The sequence below is a fragment of the Populus alba genome, chromosome 7 (assembly GCF_005239225.2).
Source record: "Populus alba chromosome 7, ASM523922v2, whole genome shotgun sequence".
NCBI lineage: Eukaryota > Viridiplantae > Streptophyta > Magnoliopsida > Malpighiales > Salicaceae > Populus > Populus alba.
In genome coordinates this window covers 428211-440758 of record NC_133290.1, presented here as the reverse complement: position 1 = coordinate 440758, position 12548 = coordinate 428211, and the positions used below count along the sequence as shown (strand labels likewise).

At 29.9% G+C, this 12548-nt stretch overlaps 1 protein-coding gene across 1 annotated transcript; it reads left to right on the top strand.

Annotated features, from left to right (window-relative positions):
* Positions 1-6894: 6894 nt before the first annotated feature.
* LOC118032075 (inositol transporter 1) lies at positions 6895-12312 on the top strand. Its single transcript, XM_035036670.2, has 6 exons — positions 6895-7446; positions 7631-7701; positions 8223-8558; positions 10087-10194; positions 10309-10494; positions 11381-12312. Exons 1-6 carry the CDS (start codon positions 7284-7286, stop codon positions 12029-12031), a joined length of 1515 nt encoding a protein of 504 aa, XP_034892561.1. The 5' UTR covers positions 6895-7283; the 3' UTR covers positions 12032-12312.
* The last annotated feature ends 236 nt before the right edge of the window (positions 12313-12548 follow it).

The window sequence follows — 12548 nt, the reverse complement described above, 5'->3', positions numbered from 1 at the left end:
TTACCAATATTTTGTTATTATTTTATGGGATTTTGAGGGCGTTTTGAAAGCAGCAAAGATTAACTCGGATTTGTTTTTCTACATTTGTTGAATTTAGTTTATGTAAAAGGAATTTTATTTTTTGATTAAATTAAATTAATTATGCGAAAGTAAGCTTGAGATACTCGATTTATGGTGTTTTGTTTTTGCTTACTTTTTGGATCACTACGCTATCAGCATGTGCAACCTCTTTTAGTTACTAACTTGTTAGATTTTTTTATTTCTTTTAGAATGTTGATGTTACAAGAATGTTTATTCTTACATTCATAAAAAAAAAACAATTCAACCCACAGCATAGCTGAGCTATTTATCTAATCTCTATCTATTCATATGGTAGACTTTTGAATCGTTAGAATATTAATTGGTTTCATCATAAAATTTTGTTAATTTTTAAATCCCACATGAAATATATATCCATGTTTAAACCATTAAAAAATGCATAGATAATTTAAAATACACTCCTAAACTAAATTCAACGAGGCCATCATTATGTATGCTTATCCACAAAGATTTTATTCTTTTTTCATGGCCGAAACCAAAGCCAAAACACCAATGAACACGTTCACCAAGAAGTAGTATATATATATCAATGGTGATCACAACATTACAGATTTATATGGAAAGGAATGGTTTTCTCTTTGGCATATAATCGGAGAGAAGTTTGATTTCCCAAGTTCTCAGCTACTTCTGCTTAAAAGAGTTTAGTTCTTCGGACAGATGCAAATGTTTCTGCAAGAATACCAGAAGAAAATGATGAACAGAACAAGATGAGATCGATACAGAAGAAAATCTTATCAGTAGCGGTTCAAAATTTACGAGAGGGTTAAAGTAAATTTACGATAAATATTCTTTATTTACTAGGGAATATACATACATTTGTTAAAGTAAATAAATAAATTTACAATTTGACTAGAGGTTTTTTTTGTAGCAAAGTCCAACGCCCAGTGGGTTTTGAACTCTGTATCAAATGTTCATCAGCTAGCAATCAGAGACGGCTATCAATGAAGCATATTTCTACGGCCTGATGGCCTTGAATCAATATCGTTGGGGGGGAGAAGAGGTTGATGATGAAGCATCCATGGTGCATTTGGGGAAAATGGAAGATGAGATGTTATATTTCCTTCTTTCATGGATGAATTACTCAAGTTTTAGTACTTTCATGTAGAAAAACCTCTCACATGTGCCTATTTGGAATTGCAATAACAATTATGGTTCAAAAAAATTTTTAATTTTTTAAAAATAATTTTTATTTTAGCATATTAAAACAATCTGAAAACATAAAAAATAATATATTTTAGTAAAAAAAAATCAAAATTTAAAGAAACACGATTTGCATTATGTTCTGAAGGATACTCGTAAACAAATAAGCAATTAAACTATTGATTCATAGTGATTTTATTTTTAGATATAAGTGTACAAATAAATCGAAGATGCTAGATTATATATCTAGCAGTTAATATTGTGAGTTTAGAACTTACATGTTTGGAACCCTCTGAATTAAATTCATTTAAGATATTTTAATGAAATCTCATATTTGTAATCCTCTTTTAAGTGTTAAGAATTGAATTTAAAGTGAATTTTAGTATTTAAAAATGCTACAATAATAAATCAAATGTTAACTCCTCTGCTTTGCAATTCTACAAAAAAAATTAACAATTTTCTCAAAATACCCTTCCAGCCCTTTTTTTAAGACTTTTGAATAAATAAAATTAAGGTAACGAGGATAATATAAAAAACAAAATAAATTAATTTTTATCTTTTCTAAATATATGAATTCAACTTATTTATTTATTAAATTTAAATCAAACACTATAATTAAATTTAATTACAATAAAAAATTGATTTCAAACAATACAGATTTTCATCTCCTATATCGACATCAAAGTTTCCATTTGGTATTATTGTTAAGCTGATTAAAAAAAACAAGTTGGTTAAAAGATAAATATTTGATAGTTATTTAAAAATCATTTAATTTTGATAAGGCTGAATTTGATGTTTTTTCAAAATAATATTTTTAATTGAGAATTCAAAACACAACATCAAACAGGATCTAAAATACATCATTAAAAGTCATCAACCTCGAATATAGATGTGTTCTTAAAAAAAAAAAAAAAAAAAACTTGAACTTGAACTTGAAACTTGAAGCCAAGTGAGTTCTTATTTCCCTACCATGTGAATAACCTAAGTTCATGATCATTGATGTTTTGTTGGAAAGCAATGAATTTAGGACAACAACATGTGTGATATTGTCTTGTTCATAACCTTTATCAACATGCACGAAGGCACATATGTCACATAAGGTGAATTGGACTCATGAAGGCAAACACCACGATCTTGTGCGACAATTAGCAATCTATTTATTGATTCTCAATTTAGTTTCTAAACAAAATATATCTACAATTAGGTCCCATATCGATCTCCGATCTTTCAACTGGGTTACATTAAAAACATCAATGTTCATGGAGGGACTAAATTCTAAGATATCTAAAACTTTGAGAATTAAAGCAAAACATTTTCTTTCCGATACCCCATCGACAAGCATCCTGCATTTTTGTTGTGATTATCTTTTAAAAAAAATTATGCTGAAATATATTAAAATAATATATATATTTTTTTATTTTTAAAAAATTATTTTTAATATCAATACATCAAAATAATTTGAAAACACTAAAAATATACTGATTTGAAATAAATAAAAAAATAAAAATTTTCAAAAGGTTTTTTGAAACGCAGTAATAAACATATCACTTGTTTTCAATTTATTTGGTAATTAAATACAGTGTTTCATAAAAATTAAAAATTTTATTTTATTTTTTTTAATATATTTTTAAATAAAATGTATTTAAAAAAACAATTGGAATTATGGACTGAAGATGTCAAATTCAGACGAAAAATAATGTTACCTGCTAAAACTATATGCTATAATCTCAAAATAATAGAGGTGGAAGACAAGTGTCATACTGTTTGAGGGTGATATCTCACCCTCCAATCACTGGTTTTTTTTTTTTTCTATTCAAAATACTCCATGAGGGGGCAGGGATCTCGTGGTCCATGTTCTTTTATTTTTTTTAAAAAAACAAATTGGGAAATGTGCCTAGTCATTGCTAGATTATGTGGTTGATTGACAGTGATAGGCATAGGTTATGATGATTCATGAGAATGTATTCTTTGCTTTTACTGTTTTTTTTTTTTTTTTGTAATGTCAATATTGGGACTTTTTCATATGATGACAATAATCAATTCAATTTTGTTAAGGTTTAAGACTTGGATTATAAGGTAGTGGATTAATATTGTAGCAGTTTTTTAAAATATTTTTTATTTATAAATATATTATAATAATATTTTTTTTAAAAAAATATTTTTAATATTAATACATTAAAATAATATAAAAATATCAAAAAAAATTAACATAAATAATTTTATATAAAACCAAACCTAGACCAATTAAATTGATAAATCATCCATGGACTCGAAGAACAAATCAACTCATTTAAAATGTTTTTGTAATAATATTTTTAATTAAAAATATATTAAAATGAAAATTTTAAAATTATTTATTTTATTTTTAATATCAAAATATAAAATTATTGAGAAATACATAAAAAATATTAATTTAATATTCCTTCATATGAAAAACAATTCGACCGTATTCCCGGATATGCTCTAAAATCATCAAAACCGTGCATTTCACGGGCCTTGAAACTTCAAAACATAATCTTTCTTTCCTTACATAGCAACGAGAGCCGCGAATTTATACTTGTCTTGAGAAAGAAAAGCAAACTCGAGCTAATAGCGCGTGGTAGGCACATTTGATTATAAAAGCTTTTATTAAATTCCAAAAATTAAGAATGAACAAACTAACCGAAATTGATATAAAATTAACTAAATTGATTTTCGGACTTTATTATTTTAGAATTTTTTTATTTAGATTTTTTATTAAAAAATCAACTTGTTTCAATTTAGATTTCAGATTTTAAAAATTAAAAAACCAAATAAAACCAATCTAAACCAAAAAATTCATTATAAATTAAAGGTTAGTTAAGTAAAAAACATGTGAAAAATAACATAACTAGATATCCATTAATTTAGGGTGTACGAATTAGATTTTAACAAATATAAAAATAAATAGATCAATTTAATTGTTTTATTTGGTTTAATCGGCTCAATTAATTTTATTTTTATCTAATTCAAACTATTTGAAGTGATGTTAACCTCTCTCTCTCTCTCTCTCTCTCTCTCTATATATATATATATATATATATATATATATATATATATATATATATATAAATTAACATCCATAAAACATGGTTATAAAATCCTATTTAATCTATGACCCAACTAAGGTTAAAGTCAAGAACAGTGATGAATTGAGTTAATTTAATAAAAAATTATTTTGAGTATTATTTTAAAATAATCAAAACAATCATTATAATTTTTTAAAAAGTCAAATAAGATTTCAATCAGACCCAAAAAATCAACTTTTATTTAATTTAAATGACATAAGACGTGTGTCTCGTGCCTATGGATTATCTGGTTAAGGTACAGGGATACACGAGTTGTTGTTTATTTTTGTTTTTTCAAAACTGTTTTTGAAAAATATTAAAAAAATTTATTTTTTTATTTTTTTAAATCATTTTAATATGCTGATATTAAAAATAATTTTTAAAAATTATAAAAATATTATTTTTTATATATTTTTAAATAAAAAATATTTTAAAAAAAAACTATAATCACATTATCAAACAATAATCGATACAAACCAGAAAGCTAGTACATAGAGGATTATGTAGATTAGGAGTTAAGTTCGTTTCTGTCTCGTGATGGCACGGTGGCCTTTTCCCTTATTTCTTGTCTAAAAGCCACGTGGGTAACGTTGGCAAGATTAGGAGAAAAAAACTGTGCATAAAATAAAGAAACTCTCTAATCTCACTGGCAGGTCACCATGGTAGTTCTTCTTACCTCACCTTTCAATACAACTATTCTTTTTTCTTCTTTTTTTTCCCTTGTTTTGCTGCCATTAATTTTTAAGGAGCCTTTTCATGTATTGAGATTATATTTACTTATTTTAAAAATAATTACACGTATTAAAATTAAGAATTTATATAATAATTTTATGTAAGATTTGAATTCTCATAATTTAAAGGAGAGTCGATGGTGGAATTTTTAAATTTTTATTTGGAGATTTTATATTAACAAAAAAAGGTAGAGCTGAATTTAAGAAGAGAAAAAAATTACCTTCATGAAATGAAACCTATACTTTATTAGGCTTTTCATTAAAAAAAATATAGAATAATAATAATAATAATAATAGTATTCTAAACTACTATAAAATTTAAATATAACTGATGAGGTTCTAGAAAATTCAAGTAGTTTAAAAGCAAGGTTTACATATTAATATTTTAGTTCTAATAATTTTATTTATTTTCCCTAATTAAGATGATTAGTGCCTGGTAAACCAAAATGATTGGTAATTAGTACCTGTAAAAAAATCATGTTTAATATATTTTTAGGACTTTTGGATGCTTAAATAAGTTTTTTTTAAGAGGGAGAGTGAAATAATATTTTAGAGATAAATGTTATGAAATATGCATGTAGTAGATAATAAAGATTATAAATCTAGAGCTCAAATGATTTATTAGGCATTTATAGCCTATGATTCTTGTCATTTTATTGAGAGATAAACATGAAAGTAATTTTTTTTTCTAGTAATATTAAAGGAGGATAAATATATATTATATATTATTGATGAAGAATAAATATTTCTTACACATCTTTAATATTGATGGGAAAGTGATTAGTTATTATAAGACTTTTATACATATAGATGTATCGAGAGATGAATATCCTTAAACTTAAAATTTCATGTCAAGGGTCACAAAAACAAACAAACAAAATCTTACAGTTTGTACGGGGCTTAGAAAAATTGTTAGTTCTATATTATTTTACAATGTTTGATAGTGTTATAAAAGATAAGTTAGAAAATACTTTATAGTGTTTAGCTAAGTTATGGAAAATAAACTAAAAAATAATTTATTAATATTTCAATTTATTTTTAATTTTATTAAAATAATGAGAACTAAATCTTACAAATAATAAAAAATAGAGGATGAAATAAAAAAATATATAATTTCACAAATTATTTTAAATAAAAATAAATAGAGATCAAAAGAATAGGACCAAATATGCTAATTAAAAATTTTCAATAAAAAAAATAATAAGATAAAATTAAATAACAATAAAAAGAATGAGTATTAAAATTTATAAAAAAAATCAAATTTTAAAGAATGAAATTAAAAAAATTCAAAATAAAATATACAGTAATCAAAAGATTTAGGATCAAATTTGATATAATCAACAAATAATAAGACATTTCTAAATTTTATAATTTTTAGAAAGTGTTCCCCGCCTAAAAAATAAAAATATTTTCATGAAAAACAAGCCAATATTTTTTTACTGAAAAATATTTTATATTAATTATATTTTTAATGATAAACAAATACAAAAAAAAATTAATTTTTTTTTTAAAAAAACCACCTTCCATGTAACACAAGTTTGTTTTGGAATGCAATGCAAACCATGTTTCTCTAAATTTTATTTATTATTTATTAATTTTTTTATAGGTTTATATTGTTTTAATATGCTGATAATAAAAATAATTTTTTAAAAATAAAATAAATATTATTTTAATATATTTTTAAATAAAAAATATTTTAAATCACAATCGTTATTATATTTAAATTATATATGTAGTTTTTTAAGTGACTGGTCTGTTATTTTTAGCTAAGTAACCAACTATAATTTGCAGAAAACTCGTTGTTTTTTCAAACGCTATATTTGGACAGAAAAGAACTTACGTGTCAAAACTTGCTGTCACGTTTTTCCTTACACTTTTTCGCTGTCGTGTCTAAATTTCTCAATTTTCTCTCCAAAATTTTCTGAGAAAATCTCAAAATTCAATTTTCCCCGTAGATTCTCAGTGTTCAGTCACAAAACCCGAAAGGCCAAGCCCCACGTTGCCTTTGCTTGATTTCACCTGCATAATCTTGATTTGATTAGATTAGATTAGATCCTGACCATTTAGTCTAATCAAAAGCATCAACTTCATTTCCTTATTAATCCTTTTTTTTAGTTCTCCAATTTGTTTGCTTAATCACTGTTTCATCACCTACTACAAGCCCTTATTCTTAATTTATTAGAATTTCTTTTGATTGGTGGTTCCTGATTGATTGAAAGCGAGGAAAATGACGATCCAGTCTTCACCGGGAAGTTCCAGTTACTTGCCGGGAAGTTCAGGGTATTTGGACATGTTTCCGGAGAGACGAATGTCGTATTTTAGTAATTCCTATGTTATTGGATTGACGGTTGCTGCTGGCATTGGAGGTCTCCTTTTTGGCTACGATACAGGTAAACATCAATTGTTTCTTTCTTTTTTGCTATCCTTCTGGTTTCCTGTTTTCAATCTGGTTAGGAAAAGAAAAATATATCAAACGTTTGGTTAATTTTTTTTTCAAAAAATTAACAAATGGGTGTTTTAATTTATTAAAGTTCAGATGATATGTTATTTGATGAGAAAATGTTGGCTGTGCAGGTGTAATTTCAGGGGCTCTCTTGTATATAAAAGATGAATTTGAGGTGGTTAATCAGAGTAGTTTTCTACAGGTAATATTTTTTGGAATTTTTTCTTAAGATTTGATTTTGGGTTACCTCTTTGATGGGGTTATCAAAAAAGTGAAAATAACCATTACAGCACTGAGTTTGTAATGACAGCTACTTTAATTACTGAATGGGAAAATAATGAAGTTCCTGTACTAAGAATTTTGAATAACAAGAAAAGTTGATTATTTATGTAATCAATCTGGATGTCTTGATTGGTTAACGTTTTTTCGTTTCGGCAGGAAACAATTGTTGTATGACATTGCTTGGTAAGATAATTGGTTTCTGAGTCTTGCTCAAGATTTTATCTGCGTTATTTTGCTTAGTTTTTTCTTAAAGTGAGGAGAACTGGTTAAATAGGAAATCAAAACTGAATTTCTAGGTACGAATACTTTAATTACTAACTGAGAAATAATGAGATTACTAGAACTACTGAAAATTCAAATAATCAAATAAATGTCAATCATTATACTGTAATATGGAGGTCTAAATTGGTTAACCATCATAATGATTTTTAAACTTGGCAGGAAACCATTGTTAGTATGGCATTGGTTGGCGCAATAATAGGAGCTGCAGCCGGCGGTTGGATCAATGATGCTTATGGACGCAAGAAAGCTACCCTTCTTGCTGATGTTGTATTTGCAGCTGGATCGGTTGTTATGGCAGCTGCCCCGGATCCCTATGTTCTTATATTGGGACGACTTTTTGTTGGCCTGGGTGTGGGTATAGCATCTGTTACTGCTCCTGTATATATTGCAGAAGCATCTCCATCAGAAGTAAGAGGAGGGTTAGTGAGCACAAATGTTCTTATGATTACTGGTGGACAGTTTCTTTCCTATCTCGTAAATCTTGCTTTTACTGAGGTTAGTTTAATTTTTGCCTTTATTTTGCAGTTTGTTTGAATACAGTTCGGCATCCTGCCTAAAAACATTTGTCTATTGGAGTTATTGATTCTCTGCCTGTAAAAAATTTTATCATGAAATTCTGGTATTCTTTCTATCCGAAACAGTTCTCGCCAAATGTTTCTTTTCATGTTCATTTGGTCTTTTATGTTACAAAAACTGGAAAGATCTGTGGTCTACATGGTTACTTGAATACAAGTTTAAGCAAAAAGGGCCTCTCACATATCTTTATGATCCATATCAGAAAAAAACGCTAGTATAATTACATGCATGGTTTACTGTTGAAGTAGTTCACAATCACTGAACTGGTAGCGAAGGAGCCCAACTAGCATTGGGAATACTTCATTAAAGTTTTCTTGTCATTATGAACAAGGGAAAAGGGAACTGTGAAAGGCATTTAAACAAGTAATTGGCAATAGATCATTTTATCAATTTACAAAGCAACTGTATAATGGCTTCTTATAAGTAACAAATTGCTGCAATGATTCTGTTTCAGATGCAGTGTCATTGCTTAGAGACATTGTGTTATTATCATTACATAAATTCTTGCGTGAAAGGTTTTCCATTGTGCAGCTTGAACAGACAGCAAGATAGAATTTGGAGATCCTTTTTAATATTTGGCACTGAGAAACTCATTGAAGGAGTGTCCTTTTCTTTCCTGCCTAATTTAGATCATCCATGGTGCCCTGGTTGTTAATGGCATGTGCTTTTGCCTCAAAATCTCTTGATAATAAGATCACTTCTGTTTTTCCCCTTATGTTTATGAAGTACAATCTTTATGTATAAATCTGGTTTTCCTTGTTAGCACCTGTTTACTTACTCATATGTATTAAAAATATGTTTGACAGTATAATATAATAACATGATCCCCCCTGTGAGCAGCTTTACGAAGTTTCTGTATTTTACTTCCAATTATTTGTAGAAAAATAATACAAAATAATTGAGGCATTTCTAATGAATTTTGCTCTTCAGTTATATTGTTTTTTTTTTAAAGAGCATCAGCAGACCTTTTCTTATCTAGGACTCCTGGAAACTGTTAACATTAGTGATCCATCCTTTAATAACCTTCCGAGGGATAGTTGATGACTATATGGAAAATGAAAAATACATTTCTGGTTTGTTTAAAATTTCTTTTGGCACTGCCTTAATGCCAAGGCTAAAAGAGAAGTCATGGAACGTATTAAAGCATAGATACAGTATCCAGAGTTTGATCTCAGTTTTAGTAAAGGATAAAATTGCTTTAGGTTGGCACGCTCTACTTTGAAGGATCGTGCTTGTGAAAATCTACCAGAAATTGGCTAAATTCTTGGGTTGCAAATTAAAATTTTATTTGCTCCATAAATTCGCAATTACTTTAATTTCATAGTTAATAAAAAAGGATAAAATTCCTGGTCATTTTAGGGCATCAAAAGGTCTTTCTTTTTGTACTTTAAGATTTGTTTTTTCTTCCATCCTTCATGGCTTTCTAACGTTGTTATTGCTTTGATAGGTCCCGGGAACATGGAGGTGGATGCTTGGAGTTTCTGGTGTACCCGCTGTGGTTCAGTTCTGCATTATGTTATGCTTGCCAGAGTCTCCTCGGTGGCTTTTCATGAAGGTATACACAACATGGATGATTTTTAGAAGAAAATACTTTGTAACTGCTGTTTTAACATGAACTATTTTTTTTTCCACACATTTGCATCTAAATAGCACTGATCTTAATATGCAGAACAACAAGGATAAAGCCATTGCAATACTTTCTAAAATATATGACATTGCTCGGTTGGAGGATGAAATTGAAAACCTTTCTGTTGCTGAAGAGGAAGAACGCCAGAAAAGGAACGATGTCAAAATCTCAGACGTGTTCAAATCAAAAGAAATTAGACTTGCATTTCTTGCTGGGGCTGGACTCCAGGTAAGATACAGCAAATCCCTCATCTACTAAATTACATTGCTGTCCTTAGAATGACTGACACTAATTGTTCGATGATCTGCTAATGCAAGTTGGCATGCATGCATCATCACTAATGTTGCAAACTTGCAATCAATGTATACATCCAGTTCTCCTTCCCCCCCCCCCCTTTCCATCTGACAGTATTTTCCACGAGGAAAATAATAATTTCTAAGAGTAGCAGTGTTATCTGTTGATGGAATTATGAGAGTTATTATAGGATGTGAGGTATGATGTAATTTTTCTACAAATGTCTGTATATTCTTCTACTTCTGCCTTTAAGATGGCATCATGAGTGTTTTAACAAGATGCTGAATCTCTTAGCTCTATCTTCTTATTTTTCTAAGATGTGAGAAGTAAAAAACAATATTTACTGGGTACTTTTCTGGTCCAAACCATGTTGATAAGCAGTAGTTGAAGTTGATATAGTTTTGGTAGAGAAACCTGTTGACTATCATTGGTTTTCTCCCTTGATCACTTGAGGTCACTGAATATAGAAATCTGGTATTGCATCAATTTTGTTGTGCTTTGATTCATAGGTCATTGTCTAGCTCCTTTTTTTTCAAGAATTAGAATTCACAGGTGTGAGCTATATTGCCTTTAATCTATATTGAGTCCCTTGCTGCTTACTGAGCATACATTTCAGTTATGATATGAGTTTAGGTGGTTTTGGTATTATGACAATGTAATATGGATCGTCTTGATATTATTTCCAATGAAATACATGAGTGTCCTGTTGAAACACAGAGGCATGAGCTAGAACTGCTAGACAAAATGCCAGGCAGTAAATAGAAGCCCTCCTTAACAAGCACCATAACATATAATGACTGAGAGATCTGTGATGCTGCAGGCTTTTCAGCAGTTCACTGGAATCAACACGGTCATGTACTACAGCCCAACCATTGTGCAGATGGCTGGCTTTAGGTCCAACCAATTAGCACTTCTCCTGTCCCTCATTGTCGCAGCCATGAATGCTGCTGGAACTGTTCTTGGCATTTACCTTATCGACCATTTTGGGAGGAAAAAGTTGGCCCTCTCAAGCTTAGCTGGAGTAATTGCATCGCTTGTCGTTCTGGCTGGGGCATTTTTTGGCAAGTCATCTGGTTCTTCAAATGAACTCTTCGGGTGGATTGCAGTTCTGGGTCTGGCCTTGTATATTGCTTTCTTCTCACCAGGAATGGGACCTGTTCCATGGACTGTGAACTCGGAGATATATCCTGAGCAATATCGAGGAATATGTGGGGGCATGTCAGCTACTGTGAATTGGGTTTCCAATTTGATAGTAGCCGAAACTTTCCTTTCAGTTGCTGAAGCAGTGGGAACAGGTTGGACCTTCGTGATTCTTGCTTGCATAGCAGTGCTCGCAGTTGTGTTTGTGACTCTGTATGTCCCAGAGACCGTGGGGTTGACATTTGTTGAGGTGGAGCAGATTTGGAAGGAGAGGGCATGGGGCAGTGGTTACAACACAGAAAGCCTTCTTGAACGAGGAAATGACAATTGAGTCTTAGCAAGTGTTGTTTGCACAGCATGATGATACGAGTCCCATATGTGTAGGTTTTCAAAACAAACTGTGTCCATTGTACCTATAAGTACATGTGCCTGTGGAAACATTTATCATGGAGATGCTTTGAATCCAACCCCCTGCATGAACACAAGCCCCTTTTTTTATGTCATGGGGCTTCATAATTAGAACTTGGGGGATAGGACATAAAGGCCTGGAGTGTGAATTCTTGTGTAAACAGGCGTAGTTCACTCAATATTCAAGAGAATGAGCCTTTTTTCTGTGGTTTCCTGGAAAGTTCGTTATTTCACACACACACACGCCCGCGCGCACTCACACACACGCGCATTGATTCCAAAAAGGAGACTCCACTCTTGTACCTGATATTATGAGCAAAGGCAGCAATGTATACGGGCCAATTTCTGCTCAGGAGGACCAATGCTGTTAAGGATGCTCGGTTTGATCACGCCTCATCTTCAAGCACATGAGTTGGCTGTGAGGTTCATCATCGGTATTT